Raw genomic sequence first — 19135 nt, 5'->3', positions numbered from 1 at the left:
CTTACAACATATTAAATATATTGATATATTTTATTTTTATCGGTAGTTTTAATTTTCCGTAAATACTATATGCAAGTTTAACAATGATAGACGGGGATTTCTTTATAGCTTTCAGCGATTATAAAATTAAATTCAAATATCGGTTGTAAAATTATTAAATATAATGTGTATATTTTGGTTTTATTAAATAAAATGTAATCATCTTCCTCTCTCTAACATTGCGTAAATAAATATATTGGCGAAAGGCGCGGCTTACAACATAATCGGGCTATACTAAGTGAATCGACTGAGTACTTAATGAAATTTAGACACAAACAACTACTAATATTTATAGGTCATTTACATAGACACACATATAGTACAAATAGATTAGGAATTATAGAACAAATGCTTGCAAACACTTTAAAACCCCGAGCAAATGCAAATATGCTTTAAAATTTTTTAAAACCGAATTCGTTGGTTGAGAGAATAACACTAAATAGGCATACATACATTTTATGGATATATATAAAGGTATATATGTGTTTTCTTAAATTGCTGTTGTCTTTTCTATGGCTGCAAAGAAAAATTCTCGCGGCTTTTCTGCAGTTGACCTTCAGTCTTCACTCTTAGTAATAGTTTGCTGCAATTTTCCACATCTCTATCTTCACAATCTGAACCTCTCGCTACGCCTAACCGAAAATCTATGCGAACATTAAATTCTATAAACAAATTCATCCATCGAAAACGCAAAAGGACTTGCACGTAACGCGAACCTAAATCGAACGTAAATTAACAGCAAGTTAACAGTGATTTCCGGTTCGCCTTTTGGCTTCCGGTTTGCGGTGTGCGTTTAGGGCTTCCCCGATTACTTTTCCGCGGGAATGGCTTGAGGGGTCGACCGGTTGCCAGCCAGCTCCTGCTGGATCTCAGTGAGACTCTTGCCCTTGGTTTCCGGGACAGCGAAGAAAACAAATATCACGCCCAGCACCGTCAGGCCGGCGAAAAGCCAGAAGGTTCCGCCGATGCCCAGGCTGTTGTTCAGGTTCACGAACGTCTTGGTCACCACGAAGGCTAGCAGCCAGTTGGAGGTTCCGGCCAGAGATCCTGCGAATCCCTTAATGTCGGTGGCGAAGAGCTCGCCCATCATCAGCCATGGCACCGGTCCGTAGCCCATCGAGAACATGATGATGAAGATGCACAGACTGGCCACCGGGAGCCAGCCCAGACTCACCACCTGGGTCGGGTCCTGCTTCTGCAGGTAGAAGTACACTCCGATGGCGGTGGTGGACAGGGCCATGGCGATTCCGGAGGCCAGCAGCAGGATGCGACGGCCCAGCTTGTCCACCACCAGGGTGGACACGAAGGTGGCCACCACCTGCATGATGCCGATCAGGATCGATGCCCACTGGGCTCCGATGCCAGTGTTGGCTTCCTGCAATGGACGAAGGCGGGGTAATTAGTTAAACTGGTTTCAGAGTCAGAAGCCATAGACTCACCAAGAAGATCCTCGATGCGTAAAAAATAACAGCGTTGATGCCGCACACCTGCTGGAAGAACATAAGACCCATGCTGATGGCCAAAGCCTTGCGGGTGACGGGGCGGTTCAGAGCAGCCCACACATTGACCTTGTTCGCCTTGGTTTCCCGATCGTTTTCACGCAGCTCCGCGAGTTCTGGCTCGTAGTCGTACTCCTTGCCACGCAGCCATTGAATGGACTTGATGGCGTTCTCCGACCGATCTTTGGCAACCTGTCGGTGGGGATTTGCAGATAAGTCAAATTTTACTACAGTAAGCAGGAAATTATTATTTTGATGGCGATACTAGTCGGGTTTCCCAAGATAAATTCTTGATTGACTGGCGGATTATATCTGATCAACAGATTGTATGCCTTTTAAAAGCGACATAATATATAAGTATAGTCCTCATGAAACATTCTCGATTTACGCAAATGATAAAGATGGGGATTTTGTTCAAAGTCTCGCTGCATTACAATCAAGTGGAAATTTCTAATCTTGATGGTGCTCTTCATATCTTAAAGATATAAAATTCCCAAGATAAGTTTTTGATTGACTAACAGATTGTATCTGATCAATAGATTATAATCTATTTTCTCTAATGCCCCATAAAATAACTATACACTACGCGGTATGGTTTTTGATTTGAAATGAATAAAAAATGTATAAATAAAACAAATAAAAAACAATATTAAAAACAACTTTTTAAATGCCTTTAAACTTCAATAAACTTAAAAAAATTGGAGTTTTTAATGTTTCCTTAACTAAATTGAACTTCTTTAAAAATTTGTTAACTTACCAAATAGGTAGGCGATTCCGGCATGAAGAAGAAGATGGCACCGAAGATCAGGGGCAGCAGGCCGCAGATGACGCTCACCCAGAAGATGTCCACTCCGGCTCCGACGGCGTAGACGAAGAGGATACCAATGGTTATCATCAGCTGGAAGTAGCTGCCCAGCGTTCCGCGAATTTCCTTTTGGGCAATCTCACCCGTGTACATGGGAGCGGTCACGCAGAAGGCGCCGCCGGCAATACCCAGGATAAAACGGGAGGCGTAGAGCATGCCCACATTAGCAGCCCAGATAAGCATGGCCCAGCCGAGGATAAAGGGCAGGACCAGGAACAACATGGTCCACTTCCGGCCAATCAGGTTGATGAGGAATCCAATGGGAATGCACACGCAGGCGGCACCCAAGGTCATGGCCGATCCGACCCACGAGAACTGGTCCTTATCGACGGTGAAACTGTATCCTTTGCCGAGTTCCACTATCTCCGTTTCGGCCGGGGAGGTCCAGCCCAAGACGGTACCGCAGGCCAGGGCGCCACCAGCAGCTGCCAAGGCGGCCACATACTGCGTTACCTTCCGGGAATTGTTCGACGTAGACGTGTGCACCATGTTGCCGAGTAAGTTCTCCTGATCCTGCAAAGGATACGAAGATTTAATAAGGCACTTTCCAATAATAAATGTATTTGAGCCAATTTAACTTTGGTAAATATTTGTGCGAAATCGATTACTATTCTTGTTTCAAACTATTTATTCTATATGTAATATGACTTGCTCTGCTCTTGCTCACACACTGTTCTCAAAAAACACTTTGTAAATATTTTGTCAAAATATTATATAAATAGTTACTTTTTCAGCAAGGAATTTTAGTTAATGAGGTAATGGATTTCCATTCCTGCTTAGATGCGGAACTTCATCTTATATTTGACTTATTTTGGAATGAAAAAGGGCACAATGTACTCATAAAACACTCTTCAATTATTTGTTCAAAATATTTTCTAAAAAGTACGTCTCAGTTTGGAGGTTTAAGCCAACCAATGCTATGGACGCTCATAAAGGGTACTTAATATTGCACTTGAGTCTTTTTAGAAAAGTCTTCACCACTGTTTTGGTAAACCACAAATTAAACTTGAAAATATATCCTTTAAAATGTTACCCAGCTATGTATTTAGAGATGGCTATTAATTAGTTCGTTCTGCTCTGACCAACTGACTTAGACTGAGGGCCAGCTATTGCTACCTACAATTATTATCATGGCTTGGCTAGTGATAAGGCACAACCCCCCGCCCAGTGATTAGGACATTTATTGGCGGACCGATAGTGGGCCTTCATTCAAACCCGCGCACCCATATTTATTGCACTCTCCCAGCCCCAAAAAGTTCGGGCTATGCTCTGCTCTTTCCGATTGTGCTCAAGTGCTTCATTATTTCATTATACCTACCGGTCTCATAAACAGAAGTAGCCCCCAAAGGGATCCAAGTTCACGCACACCCGCTAACCGATATCATTCACACGCCGGGTGGGTCGGATCTTTATGCCTCGGACAGGAAAATACCTTAAGGCCCCTGCGGAACCTGTGGGAATATTTGAAGTTGGGATGCCGCTTAGAGCCCAGACTTAAGACTGTGAGAGTCCCAAATAGCGGGATTCAATAAGATTGAGCCGCAAAGTACTATGATTATGTTCATGAGTTTCCACTTGAACGTTTTAGGGCCGGCACTTGATCAATGAAACTTGTTGTACCTATAAGCACAGGCTGATAATGCTGAAGATACGGTGGAGATTAGATGAATGGAAATTACCTAATTAAACGAGTAAGTGCACACACAGAGTCCGATTATTATCAAGAGTGATTAAAATTATTTAAGTTGTGTTTGCAGCTGAGTTACCAAAGTCACCCATGAGTAGTAGCCTCTCACTCGGTTCCATTCTCCTTATACATATCAATCCTTCTTATTTTAGCCCCTTCAAGGCGTCGGGATCACTCAAGCAGCGCCAATTAACTATATCTGACCACCTCGTTAGGCGTACTCATTGACTTCCGTTCGATGGGCCATAAATTACTGTAGAATCGGTATATAATATATGCTTTATATAGCTGGGGCTATCGCGTGCCTAATCAGCAAATTGCCAAAATTCCTGCTATGAACGTGTACGAGAATATTTAGCCGGCTGTATCAGAGCTGTGTTTATCGCAAGCTTTTCAAAGATATTTCCATGTTTATAAACAGAACCGAAAAATGGCCTATGATATGCGATATGTGCTGTATTGCGTGGGCATAAAAGAGGTGTGTTTCGAATAGCTGGTTAGTATTTGAAAGAACTTGACCTTTGACAACAAGCTCTAAATATGTCCACAGTGTTAGTTTGCAGAAGTATGCTTTTTTAGTACTAGAAATTCATGTACAACAATTACTGTTGAACCGATTCACATATTAATTGGTTCTACACAACCAATGCAGTATAATTCTGCGTTTAAATTGTTTCGCAGTTGACAACGAAATTGAAGTATCAATTTTCTATTCTTTCACTTATCGCACGTGCAATACGTGATTTGTGCTTTTTGCTTGAAAAAAGGGGCCTGTTCGGATTGTGATTAGTGAAAAGCAAAGTTCTTTCCATGTAGTACAGTAAGAAATCTGAACACTTCTGCTGGGGCTTAAAGCCTAGAATGTAGACAACTTTATAACAGATCATAGTTAAAAGTACGGACATTTTAATGGGATTCGCAATTATCACTTTCATACAGCAGGATACCGGTGTCAAAGCCGTTTCGCATGGCGCATATGGGCAATTTATGGCCATTTTCTCTTCGCCAATTTCTCGACATGTCCCAAGTGTTGCCGCCCACCGACAGAGCCCACTCAAAGTGCCATTGCCAATCTCGGCCCACGCGCAAGCAAGGAGTAGAGAACAAATCACTTCCGTGAAAATGCAAGCCGAGATTGCAGCTGGAGAAGGGGAATTCCATGTGTAGTGGAGCTGGGCGTACGCCCACACATTACTGTCGTTTACTGGGGTCGACTGGGACACACCTCCAGATTGCCAGTGGAGAGCAAACGAAGCGTTCCAATCGCGTCTGAAACGACTGAAATCGATATCTGCCTCGATTCTGTGCCTCGGTTCGTTTGAGTTCCGTCTGCGGCTAATGTGGTCAATCCATTGGCTGCCCGTCGCCCTGTATCTAAATTTAGCATTACTGCCAGTTAAAGGCAGCTCTAGGAATCGGTCTAGAACCCACCCCCACCCCCATTCGGAGGACGAGCGCTGCGCGGCGGAGGTCCAAGTTCGTTTCAATGTCAGCGGCAGGCGCAACAGTGCGCGCCATAAGCGGCGTATTTCTGGGAGCCCCGTGGCATTCCACTAAACTGGTTCGCTGTAACAGAAGCATAAGTTGCAATACTTCATAATTATTGAGTGGCCCAGGTTAATTTATGTACAATAATCCCGGGCTGTTAGCAATAACATTTGCATAAGAGGAATTGTATGCATTCCAATCGCATTTTCTAAAGCACTTTTTATGCCATTTAAAGTTAAAAAAATATTTCCACATAAGGGAAAAATTCTTTGGTCATTTTAGGTGGAATTTGAATTAGTAAAACATGAACGGGTTTTCCCTTGTCTGCTATTTTATTATAAAAGTATAAAATGTAGCTCAAAATTAATATATTATATATGGTTCAATCTCATGTAAGTAATCCCTAATTATAAAAAACCTTAGCACGCATAGCAGTTTTAATAATGGCTCATTTTGGTGACTTTGACGTTGGCCAATGAAAGTGACAACAGCTCGATGGCTTTATAATCTTTTTAACCATTTTGGGTAACTCATTGATATTCAAAGTAGGTGCCACCCTTTGTTATGGAACTGATCAAGTTTTCGTTGGTTTTTTGGGTCGCCTTTTAAAATGAATTCAATGGGGCTCATTAAAAGTTGCTGTTGTGCGTATTTCAGTAACCGCATAAGGTAGAGCATTTTAAACGATTTCGTGCGTGTGTTGATTTTACTTAGATAAACACCCACAAATTGTTGACTCATTTTGGGCACTCAGTGGAACGAGATTCAATTGAATTTGTCAGCTGGAATTATCATTTATGAGTGGTTTATCGAAAACAAATCCGTATCATGCTCATTGTTATAAAAATTATTTCTCTTTTGGGGATACGCCCCTATTTTTGAAGTGCCCACTTATCACATTTTTCTTTAGATCGACTTTCCCATAGATAATGACTTGTGTTCCGTAGTCTTGTTTCTGCTCTTGCGACCTTGTCCGACATAAAAACCAAACAAAAATAGAAAGTTTCCACACCGGCTTCGGGACTCATTAGGTTGATAAGCTGCGCGATCCATCAATGAAGGCTAAGCTCCGTAGTAGGAAAACGTACTGAACTTAAGATAAAAAGCATTAAAAACGAAAAACATATCGTGCTATAATTGCTTATCGTTCAAAATATGTAAAGCGGAAGTAATGTTTGAAAGGTATTTGAACTGGCGTAGGAAAAAATTATTATACTCTCGTTTCGCTGTTGGGGTTTGTTTGATAGAGATAGCTTTTGGAGTGAACAATACACATTTCTGCCTGATAATTGCCCGGTAAACTATTTATATCTCGTATCTTTTTCGCGGCAACATCTTTCCGCTCTTAGCTACGCATTTACTTTACAAACAGCTCAGATTGTTTGCTACTTCAGGGTAAATATCTTAAAAAAGAAGGTTTTTGAGTGCTCTCCCTTTCAAGAAGATCCATAATTTAATAATTCTGTGAGTATTCTCCTACTATTTACAATAAGTGTATGTATATACCCTACAGGGTATCTCTAATTTGTTGCTTATCAAATTTGATTTCCTGTCTCGTTTTTCACACTGCGTTAATTGGACTTTCGCCGCGGCTTCCGCCAAGGTCAACATCGAAAAAGATGTATTAACTTGGCTAGCCATCTGGACCCGGTAAATTAGCTTAACTTATGTAAACACTGGGAGGAAGAGGTGAAGAATTAGTCATCAATTTGGGACTTCTTAAATCTATTTAGAGTACTTCTTAGGTACCAGAAGTTTATCATTGAATACCCCTTAATTATTTTTTTACTTTAAAATTGGCTGGTTTTTCTCAGTGTTTACATCTATGAAAACCTGCGTATTTTTGCCTACATGTGGGGTGGAGTTGGTGCGTCCATTATCGCTGGCCTTGACGATTTTGACCGCTTGCCTGGAGCCGTACTTGGCTCCATTTTCGGCGGATTCCAGCAGGTGGGAGCTCTCCTCGTTGTTGGAGCCGGACTTCTTGTGCGGCTCCTCGCCGCTGGAGTTGCTCGACGATGCGGTGGACATGTCGAAGGGATTATGTAAACTTCGGTAGGGTTACGGAGGTACGATGGGGATATGTTTTCTATATTCTTCGGTGATTTTCCGTCGAACTTCGCCCGCTTTTCTTTCACTTTTCACTGCACTCGGCTTGGCAATAAGGTAATGTTGAGTAACTTGTACGTCAACGCCTGATAAATGTCCTCTGACTGGCGTTTTGTCCTTTAACACGTCGGCCACCCACGTAGCATAGAATACTTCAGGGCGCATGCGCATCAACAATCAAACATGTTGCTGGCCAAAAAGATTCTTTTGGCGTTTCTTTGCACTTCCAATCAGCCAAATCAGATATGGTTTGGTATTTTTAAGATATATATTTTGGATATGTATCGGATGGCTTCCTCGCAGTTTCCCCAGTGGCACTCGCGAGTATCTTTGTATCTTAACCGCACGCAACGAATGCTGGCTAGCAAATGGCGCGCCAAACAATGAAAAGGCCTCCGCCGGGCTCTATGTGGACTCGCCGCTCTCCCAGTTCCCCGAATTCTCGGCTTCTCCCACTTCGACGCTCTTGCCCGCTCTCCGGCTCTTGGGACTTGGCTCTTGGGAGGTGGGCCTCGGGAACTGGTCCCGCTCTCCAGCGACTATGGGCGCTGAATGGGCGAGGACGGGGTGAAGACCATACCCATACGAGGCTATTGACTCTTGGCTGCAAAACCCAAACTGGAATTGCAGGCGCCTCCGTTCGCCCAGATTTTATTTCGGATCGTCGGCCGTCGTTCTGCTCGAAATTGCATTCAACGCGGCGTGTGGAAGTGGATGCAACTTCTGCTGCACACCACACCAGCTCCTAAATTTCGATGAGTGCCCTCTGCCTTTGCCTTGAGTAAAGGCAATGCAAATTTATGCATCTGCAATTGATCTTCGAATTTACCGCATGCCCTTCGCAGTGGAAAGTTTTAGCTTTCCGAAGGACAATTTCATAATGCGTACTAAGTGCCTCAGCAAGGGAGCATTGATAAAACTACGACTGTACGCAAAATCATACTTTTCTTTAAAAATTTTGGCGAATACAAATATAAATTCAATAACAAAATAATGATGATCAAAATTTATGTTCTTGGTTTGAAAAACTAAATTAAGCTTCAAGATATTTTGCAAATTTTCCAATGAATTTAATTTATGTAAACATGACAACATTATACCAAAATCGATTAATGGTCGCATTTAACGTATCCAATCAAACGAGAATATCTAACAGATTTACCATCCAATTTGTTTATCAGATCGCAGAACTACAAAGAAGGAAATTATAATAGGGCTATACTATATGGTTCTCCGACGTGTCATTTTGCTTACTGTACTTCCGTATGCACAGAAAGATTATACAGAAGTAAAGGCAGCCGAACAGAGTGCGTCTCTCCACCCTCACAAGTTCCTATAGATACAATTTGTAGAATTTCCATTATCATTTCCAATTCCGTTTGGCCAGGCGGGGAATACTGTTTGCCTAGCTGCGAGTACGTTCAATGGATCACGTTTGTTGTGCGGCCAGAAAATGCGACCGCCACCGAGCATAATGGATTGCCTCTTATGGTGGGCTCATAGTGGATGTAGAAAGGCATTCCCTCGCCTTGGGACTTTTCAATAAACAAGACACCTCTTCAAGCCACAAGTGGGTCAGATAATGAGAAAACAGTCTCATATCGAAATAAGTGAGAGCCCGAAACCATTTCTCGAAGGCAATGTATGGAAGTTTGGTGCATACAAATGGTTTATTATTAAGCACGTGAAATTACTTTTATGGAGCAGGAATTTATATTGAGACCTCTCAGGTATTAAATGTTTATGAGAAATGCTTTTCACGCTTTATAATTAATTCAAACACGTGGTTGATATTAATAAGCTTTAAAGCTTGATGTACAGGTTATATGCATTTTAAAATAAAGGTAAAAAATACAAAATAAAAGATGTTTTTAATATTTATATATTTTTTTACATTTTGAAATCCTTTCCTAATCTCGGATCAGAAAATAAAAAAAAATAAAATGATATAATCTTTATCGTTCTTAAACTTAAAAAGTTTTCCTCCGCACTCACAGTGTATCTAAAAGATGGTCATTACGAGCGTGTTCCATCGCAGCCCTGATATCGTTTTGTGTACACGCTCGGCAAACGCCCTTAACCTTGTCCCCGGCGCCATTATCCCCCCACTGGCCCCCGGGGGCGCTAACGCAGCTCATGGCGGGACTGGAACACAACCAAACATTTGGCACGCTCCACGCTTGGAACAGGCTCGCAGAGCGCCTAAAAGCAGGCTAGCCTGCTGCGAAAGCGTTTTCATGGATACAGAAGTATCTGCATCTACAGAAGTATCTGTATATACACCTAGAACACGCACTGCTCGCCATACACTATACACACTAATTACACAGAGAAAATGCCAAAAGGGCGAGGCGAGTCGACGAAATGATAAAATACCGGCGTTATGCAACAGAAAGCTTATTAGCACTGGGCCAAGTTGACATAGGCCCTGCGATTCGTTGTTGGCCACATGAGTTCTACTGCGTCAGCAGCTACGTCATGGCACGCAGCCGTGTATCTGACGGATAGATATATCGCTGTGCGGAGGGGCGTGCGCCGTGTGACGTCACAGAAGCCAAGCCCCAAAATCTCGACCAATCAGAACGAGCTGTATCTGTAGTGCAGAGCGGGCCCCTCGCATGCAAAGAAAGCTAAACGAATGTGTATAATACTTTCACGTCTATTTGCCTGGCGAAAAGTGGAAATATTTTATTTTCTCTGCAGTGGCTCTGCTTGCTGTTGGCGCACGAAAATCACGCGATTCGGTTGTGTGGTTCAAGTGCAGCCACCACATATTTCTGCTGACCCACCATAATCACCCGCAAGTCAAATCCATTGCATTGTTTTTATTTTCTCAACAACGACCTACATTTGAACTTGTGACAGGGCCAACATGATGTAAATAGCTCCGAATTTGATAAATTCTAGGCTACCACCCGAAGGCAGGGCCCAAAATCAATAATTCGTCCTCGATGACGACCTCAAGGTGATTGTATCTATAGATACATTTTGGGCCACAACTGTGGTGCCTTGTTCTTGCACAAGGACGGGCAATTTCCCGGGAAACTGGTGAAATTGGTTCAACAATCTATGTCTCTATACTTGTCGTAATTAAAATTTTTCTTGCAGTAAAATTAAATCTTAATAGTAGGTCAATGTCTAGCTTATACAGAATAAATAATTAAATATATCATATGTATATATTTTACTGTTAAACGAGTGTTCTTTGTTTACTCACAGTTAACGATCACAGATTGAGAATAAAAAGTGAGGTTCCTGCAATAAAAAATGTTATTTTCCAAATGAGATTAGGGTTAATTGTAGAATTTAAGGTGCATTTAATCTTGCAGTCATAATGGTTAACCGAATAATGAATTGTACCAATAGTAATAACGTTTCCAGTATAAGTAATTGTTTTTTTTTGTCCCAAAATCAATGTATTTATACAAATTTTTAGTTTTGACAAAATAACCCCATACATTTGTTTTAAAATTAAATGTTAGGGTAAAACATAAATGACTGATCAGTTATCTCTTATACATTATCCTAATCGTAGAATATTATTTTAAAACGGATTGAATATATTGCCCAACGGACAAAAACCTTGTACCAATCAAAAGCTTTCCTCACTGAAAAGCTTTACTCCTATATTTTACCTTATGACAATAACTCTCAAACTGTGCATTCCTATTGGGAACACAAAACTGTAGATAAAAGTCAAACAAAAATGTAGAAATATTTAGACTTTATCGGAGAGGAAATTCTAGAAACACTTGTTGATTTTGGGGGCTTTGTTTTGGTGGGAATGAATCATAAAATACCCCAAGCAGCTTGTTTTTGTTTGTATTTTTGGTTTATATGTCAGCATAAAATAAACCAGTTAATAAAACTCTTTGATGAAGGCGTTTGTAATACCATTATCTCACTTCCTAAATAAGTGTACAGGTCTGACCATCCAATAAAGGTCCTTAAATTATTCTAACAGTTTCTTGATAAGCTTTCAAAAACCTTAACCCATAAATATTTGTCAGGGCTCATTTAATCTCCTCGATGCACAGTTCTTATCTGCCCCCAAATACATTCCCAATTTATGACCAAAAAGGTATTGGATGGCTATAACCATCGATCAAATTGTTCATGTGAGTCAGACAATCTGGCAGACAGAGGAAAAAAAGGTGTGGTTTGACATGTGGGGGGTGCTTTTATCGCATATCCTTATCACCATGAAAATTCGGGCAGACATGAAGCTGCAGCGTGGCGATATGGGATCCCACAGGGGTATTGGGTATCGGCCATTGGGGTAATCGCACCACCTTATCGCAGTTATGTCACCCACGATGTATTTTGACTGCCCAATGGTTTTACGATCCAACGGATATCCTTATCACACCATTGCAGATATGGTTCAGGTTGAGCTCCGAAGTATTTATGTGCAGCCACAAATCGCAGGTCGAGCGCATTATAGATCGATCAATCGGGGCCTGGGTCCATGTGTACATGCTCGGGCCCCAAATATTTGATTGACGGCTCGTAGAGCTATAAATATGACAAGGGTCGCCATAAAAATAGCCCGGCTCGAATGAAGAACTGGCGCCGATCATACCCCCACAGAATCGCCGCAATACCCACACGCAGCGCAACCTTAACTAGAGATTTCCTTATTAAATTCAGTAAAAAGCGAAAATATTTAAAGTATCTGGGCATCGCGGCTAGGTAGGCCCGCGGGCCCTGGGAATTTATTAGTGCCAATTGAGCGCACTTTACTTTGATTAAAAGAAATCTTTATGATCTGCTTGCGCTCAGATAATGGAAAACAACATTGCGAGGAAAGTCGCACCAAAGATATAGCTTAACGCGATAAGATTTGACAGTTTAATGGATACCGCAGTACTGGCTGTGACTAATAGGAAGCACATCGTGTAATACTTATAATTTTCCGCTTCGATCATAACATGTTGATAGTGGAAACAAGAAATTTAATAGAACTTAATATTGTAGATCTCTTGACTACCAAGATATGAGTTTTAGTAAGACCTTACTAAGGACTAAGCTTTCAATTTCGTTGCGCATATATCAGCACTGCAAAGTACGAGTGCACGTTCAAAATAAAAGTTATAGCTTATCAACTTTCACTGCTTTTAATTCGCCAAGATCGTCGTTATCAATACTTGTGATTACCACGCCAAATTCCCCGCGCTCTATCTTTGAACTTCATTGAAAACAACAATACCTCGTCCTCCCTCCATTCGGAGAACTGCGAACTGCGATAGTCTATCTTCAGAGCCCGACTCAAAGCAATAACTGTGGCCTAAGAATTGGACTGCCATGGTCGTACTATTAGGCGTTGGCTTTGCCCAGTCGATGGGCATTGGTCAACCGTGAAGTGCTAGGTCGACGAGCTGTGTTCTTGGCCGGCACAAGTTCAAAGTCTTCGCGGTTGATTAGCGTAATGAGGCACGGCAAGAAGTGCGATAGTCCTCACAGAGTTCTCATCGCCTTGCTGCGGGTGACATAATCTGGTGACCACTTGTAGATTTGATTGTTATTTATAGGCGAAATGGTGGGCCCGTACTGACGTGGGCTGGCTCTTGGGGACGAGCCCCAAAACAGGCGGGAAGGTCAATCACTTGTCGACGGAGGAAGAGGCGCGAGCCTGAGGCGAGTGCATTCGCCGTGGGATCACTGGGATTATCAGTCCAAGTGGAACGACATCTCGTACTGGGCGACGCCAAGAAAAACACATTATTAACATATAATTGCACACATTTTTTCTGCCGGGTGGGCACATTTCCTCCCATCAGTTCGCCGACTACTCGTGCTGGGATCCTAGTGGTTGGAAAATGTTGAAAGCTCTACCGATGGCGAATCCCGGTCCCAAGGTCCCAGCCGTCCCAAGTGCTACTGTTGATAAGGGGCTGTACGGTAGCTGCATCTGAATAGTACTCTACTCAAACAATGATAAGGCGCCCCGAGATCCCCATTACATTTAATGTGTCTCACAAGTGTTTATTAGATTTCCATGCATTATTTGCACACTTTAGTCACGGACCTTATCACCCCTTTCGCACTTTAGCTTTGTCGTTTACAACGCACTCGAATAAAGTGGCCTAATTTGTGTCAATTTAGTATTGTATTTCAAAATCCAAAGCCGATTCCCCATATCAAAGAACTCTTATCACTCCTATTTTACTGCTGTTCAACTTATCGCTGAAGGATATTGCAGATACCTCTGATATGTCTCTTGCCTAGCCCATTAATGTCGAATTGCACAATCCAACAAGCTACTATCAACTGTGGCGATGGATAAACAAGATAGCATTCGTGGTAAGTGTTTTCGATTGCGCCCGCCAATATTTGCCCCATTTGAACGTTCATTTAATCGCCTGCCATTACATTCCTGGAACTGTAATTTCAATTATTCCAATCTGAGCTATGGTAAGTGAAAGATTACTGGAAGCGTCTTGGAAATTATAGTCGTTCTCTTTGATTTACTATCTGCTGCCTGGCGCGTGTGGATAGAACCTGCTTCGGCAGTTTGTCGTGTGTTTTCTTTCCTGATAAGGGAAATGTGAGAATAAACACAATACATTTTGAGTCGAACGACAAATAATATTCTGAATTATGTGACACTTGGAAACATTGATAAGGAGTCAAGACCACACAGAAGGCTCGCCGAAATATTCCAGAGCACAGTTTAAAATTTTATTAAATATTTAACGCCTCCGCCTACGGAAATCTCTAATCAAAATGAACTTAAGTCCAAGGTTGGAAATAATAGTTTTGTTTTTGAAATTGTTTGTCTCCAGGTTGAACTGTCGAAGTCCGAATCAAACGGATCCCCAAAATAACCGCCTTTAAATATAACTGCCGCCACCATCGATTTCCGCATTTCCTGTCGTTCAATTAATTAGAGGCGGAGTGGGAAGAACAAAGATTCTTTTGAAAAGAACCGACACAATAACGAGTTTAGCTGCAACGATAATGAGCCCACCCCGTTACGAGATCCAAGAAAACAGATGTGCATTTATAAATACATCCGAAATGAATGTAGTATCGTTACAGGAGGCGTTAAGTATGGAGAAAAGAGAGTTGAGCTTATGAAGGTTGGTTTCTGTTTTTTTGTAAATGAGAGCAAAAGCAAGTATTTTTATCAATAGGAAAGTATGGCAAAAGTACTTTGAATTGTCACTATTTTGAGCAATTATTATTTTTACGACACACCCTATTAGGATTAGGTTCCTAAAGATTAGGCGAAAGCAAAGTTTAAGTGACATTTATAGCGGGAAATTAAAATTTCACATTTGCACTTATTTTTGCACCGTCTAATCGCGCATTTAATGATCCACTTCCGTTCGTTTAATTGTGAGCCAAATACTATGGGCAATCTGATATGTCAGTGCGTATCTGGGCAGTCCCATAAAAAAGTGAATTGAAAAGCATTCATCAACGTCAGTGCAGCTGATTGACTGATTGTTTTTGTTGGGGCAGTTTAGGGGGAGGAAAACTATTTGCTGACGTTCCGAGTCTGGCCGAGAACTGATTAGTATTCTCCCCGAAATGGCGGAAAACCCAAAACTTCCGTAAAAGGAAAGACGAACTTGGTATTTACAAAGTTCAAACTGTGCATAGCGAATATTAAATATCAAAATAAACAATTTTCCAGGTGAATAACTCAAATGCTCACACGTAATGAAAAAGTGTTGCTTACATGTTAAACACCTTTGCAAACCAGAAATTCTTTAAGCTAAGTGAGCTGAGAGTAATTAACAGTTAAGTAGGATGAACTTCAAAATACTCTAAGCTGTTTCATTCATATTAAAAGTTGATTTTAATTTCTGAGACGTGAACGGAATTTCGGCACTGCACTTAACAACAGAGATCGTTGATCCACTCCCGTACATAAACGTGTCAGAGTTGTAAAATTAAAAACACGAGCAAGGTATTGAACTCTTTTCGAATGTGTTGAGGGTACACATTGGGATTCTACAGGAATAGATATATCTATTAACGAGGGGGCTCGGTTTTTGATATGTAAATTATTTATGAATTGGAAACGGTGCTTATATATTGATACACATACCAGCTAGCAGTCTATAAATATTTCTAGCAATAAATTCCTCTCTGCTGAGAATTTTTTTTCTTGTTTGGATGCAGGAAAATATCTCAGATTTTCCCAGCCCATGTGTGGGTGTCGCCAACATTTTATGCGCCTTTGACTTCCCAACTTGACGTCACACAAAATTCTGACGCATTATATTTAGCTACTTTTACCCAGTGCGTTGATTTGAAGGCGACAAACAAACTATAGATATTTGTTTGTGGGGGAAATGCGAGATTAGCTGATTGAACTTGACAGAGAAATGTTGTCTTTCACTTTCGTTCTGCAAATAGTTGTCGACACCTTTCATTGATTAAAAGCCAATCACACAAATGAGTCAACATGGCCAAGGCCGCCGGAACGTATCTGTACCTCGAAATCGTATCTATGTGTGGGTCACTGCAGTTTGTTTACATTTCGCAGGTGAAACGCCCCAGTGCCCTGACGTCACAATGCTTCTATTGAATTACAACCCACCCTCAGCCCACTGCGCCCACACCGCCCCCTGTCAATTACCTGTCGCGACACGTGATGTTAATTTTTCCCGTTACTGCCTGCGTTTATTGTGGCTGGGGAAAATCTCGAGTCCCCGCCAATTTTCGATATGCAAATTGAGGCTGTCGTTTTGGGATAGCATCTCCATTTCGCCGGAAAGGAATCCCCAATGGAGTAAATTGTAAATACCTAGTTTACCCTTGGACTAGGCCGAGTAAATTGGATTTGTGTAAGCTGTGCAACTGCTAAAATGTGTTTTTGCGGATAAGCAACTACCTCGTAAAATAATGCAATGAATTGACTTTAATGAACTGCCGAGTTTGTTTTCGAAAAGTAAAAGCGGCGAAAAGGGATGGTAGTGTACGCAAAACTAACATTTTCTTTCTATTTTCTATGGTTCACTTATTATTCAATAAGCTCCAGTTCCTAAGCGAACAAACAAATAAGAATATGGATACCATTTAGAGATAAGCTTATTATTTCATACAAGTGGTTTGAAAACAGTTGCAATCCAAAATAATATTTTGTATTAAAGTTAGTTCCGAAAATGTCGTAGTTTAATATTGAATGTAAGAGAAACCATAATACTGGTATTTTCCAAGTAATGCGCGAGAACCTTTGATAAACTTCGATAAAAAATGTACCACACTTATTTCTTTTGAATTTCACCGCACAACTTGAGAACTAACTGCCTTTTTTGGATCAGGGTCTGCAAGTTAAAGTGCACGTAAGCCCACACAATCAGTCCCATCTAGTTATCAGCAATGACGTTGTTTCTATCGGTCCTATTACTGATCTAAAAAAGTTCTAGTAAAATAGACGGATAATGCTTTTATTTCGGGTAAATAAAGTCCCCCCAGTCCCCAAAGTACGTGACTGTTTTTCAACTTTAGAATACCGCTTCCCATTTGAAAACAGAATTCGTATTACTTATGTGGAACTGAAACAGAAAGGTTTGCCGGGGGTTTTTCCAGATTGCTGGGTAGATACCTGGAAGTACTTTGCGGTTGGGAAACTTATGTTCGGGAATTCAGCTCGAACAGAGTGGGATCATGCCATAAACAAGTGTAGATCGTGAATTTTATCAATCGAATTTGTTTATAGCCCATGCTGACATTTGGCACGTTCCAGTGTCTCATCAAATTTACGCTTAGCTCAGCACAAAGCTTTCCCCCATCGAATCGCAATAGCATGTTCTCCAGTGGGTTCTTCATACAGAGTTCAGTTCCGAAACGCATGGTGCGGTCCCTAATTAATCATTGTTGACTGTCAAAACATTCAAGGGGGAAGTGCTGAGACAGGGGACTCCAACCCCTGACATCTACTCCTCAAGTGCTCCCCTTTTCCCGACGAGTGGAATGCACTGATTGACTGAGCGCACTACTTTCAGCTTAACCCTTTGACACAAAACAGAACTGAAAAGCGGCTTAAAAATAACTCACCTCCCCTTTTTTCTGTTATGAATTTGTGCCATTTTGGCGCTGTTTGTCTTTCCACTTATGATACCTATTCAAAAAGTATTGAGCTCTTCCCCACTATACTCTTTTTTGTGCGCAAGCAAAAAATTTTTTTATGGTTGACGCTCATTAGAACATTTTCGGTTTAAACTTTGACGTCAAAACAATTCTTCCAAATGTTCAACAAGTTTTCCAAATGTTTTCTATTCGGTTGCTAATCTGTGTGATATTGTTTGATTTTCAATTTCTCGTGACAAGATTAAGAAGCAATATTAATATTCTAAAAATAAATACTCATAACGGTCAATTGCAGATTTGCGTCACATAATATTCGAGAACTCATTTTCAAATATTTTTAGATGGTGGAAAAACTTTACTTTTTTTTCCCACTCGATTTTCATGTTAATTTGCTTGTATTCTACAAAGTTCTCCAATTATTTTCAAATATTTTTTTCTAGATTTTCACCCTACCCGCTAATTTATCACATTGTTATGCGTTTTTTCATGTTTTATTTCACTTCTTGGAAAATCAGTGTCTCTTAAACTGTGTTTAAGAGCCGGGTGAAACTCAAACTTACCGCCGAAAAATCAAGCACGTGCTTTGTTGTTGCCTCGCAGCTTCCCAACTCGTGAACTTGAGTTGTCCTTCGAAAGAGCGGGAAAGGAGAGTGCTCTTTTCTTTTGACCGTTTCCCGTTTCGTATTTTGCACAAAGAAAGTGCACGTAATTATATTAAAATATACAGCGGCAGACGAAATTACAGTTCACATTCACGCACAAAAAACACACGCTGAACAGCACCGTTACATGGACATGGGTACGAAATCAGTGGTTACTCGGATGGAGTCCTCCTCCGGCTTTCTGGAACAGAACTGCGCGCCTCGGATTCGCAAAAACGACTGATAGAGCTGATACAGACGGGCCTCCCTCATCGACGTCGACGTTGGCAGTGGCAGTGGTAGTGGCAGAGCGGCAGAAAAGCACTTGGAACGCACCGATACACGGGGAGAATATGGTACTTAGTTCTAAGATGTTACACATTTGGGTAATTCTATTAAAACTAGTAAAACCGAAAAAGCGTATTCTACTAAACACGCTTTAATGAAAAAATCAAAAAATTTTCTATAAAGATAAAGGCATTTTAAAATTTTTATTTTTGTACACTACATTACAATTATTTTTTTACTTTTTAGTAGGTTTTGTTTCCAAGCCCCAATAATATACACATTACTTAAAAATAGGAAAATAGGCAGAATTTTTTTCAAGTGTAGTCTAGTACTTTGTTCTTGCTTTGGGAAATTTACGCTCATGTTCTTATTCTCTCTGGCATCTCCCCCTGCTCTGGTTGTTGTTGCTGTACTTTCATCTCTCGGTAAATTTGTTGTTGTGGTCACGGTTAATGCTTAATTCCCGAACGCG

General features: G+C 41.1%; 1 protein-coding gene across 3 annotated transcripts; it reads right to left on the bottom strand.

Moving 5' to 3' along the window:
- Position 1: 1 nt before the first annotated feature.
- On the bottom strand, positions 2-18627 carry LOC108035910 (facilitated trehalose transporter Tret1). Of its 3 annotated transcripts, XM_017111679.3 has the most exons (5): positions 18295-18627; positions 10905-10942; positions 2296-2916; positions 1479-1730; positions 2-1414 (listed from the first exon to the last, which is right to left on the bottom strand). In XM_017111679.3, the coding sequence occupies exons 3-5, from the start codon at positions 2890-2892 to the stop codon at positions 848-850; spliced, it is 1416 nt and encodes a 471-aa protein (XP_016967168.1). In that variant the 5' UTR covers positions 2893-2916; positions 10905-10942; positions 18295-18627; the 3' UTR covers positions 2-847. The 3 variants fall into 3 exon arrangements, with proteins under 3 accessions (XP_016967168.1, XP_016967170.1, XP_016967166.1); XM_017111681.3 differs by lacking the exon at positions 10905-10942; XM_017111677.3 differs by lacking the exons at positions 10905-10942; positions 18295-18627 and adding an exon at positions 7430-8036.
- Positions 18628-19135: the final 508 nt, after the last annotated feature.

This window comes from Drosophila biarmipes, chromosome 3L (assembly GCF_025231255.1).
Source record: "Drosophila biarmipes strain raj3 chromosome 3L, RU_DBia_V1.1, whole genome shotgun sequence".
NCBI lineage: Eukaryota > Metazoa > Arthropoda > Insecta > Diptera > Drosophilidae > Drosophila > Drosophila biarmipes.
This window is presented reverse-complemented; position numbering and strand designations above follow the sequence as displayed.

Bases quoted from the DNA above. Each gene is read 5' to 3' on its own strand.
- LOC108035910 (XM_017111677.3), bottom strand. From the start codon at position 7,609: ATGTCCACCGCATCGTCGAGCAACTCCAGCGGCGAGGAGCCGCACAAG. The intron at 1,731-2,295 runs GTAAGTTAACAA...CCCCACCGACAG, and splicing joins CGGAATCGCCTACCTATTTG to GTTGCCAAAGATCGGTCGGA. The intron at 1,415-1,478 runs GTGAGTCTATGG...CGTCCATTGCAG, and splicing joins ACGCATCGAGGATCTTCTTG to GAAGCCAACACTGGCATCGG.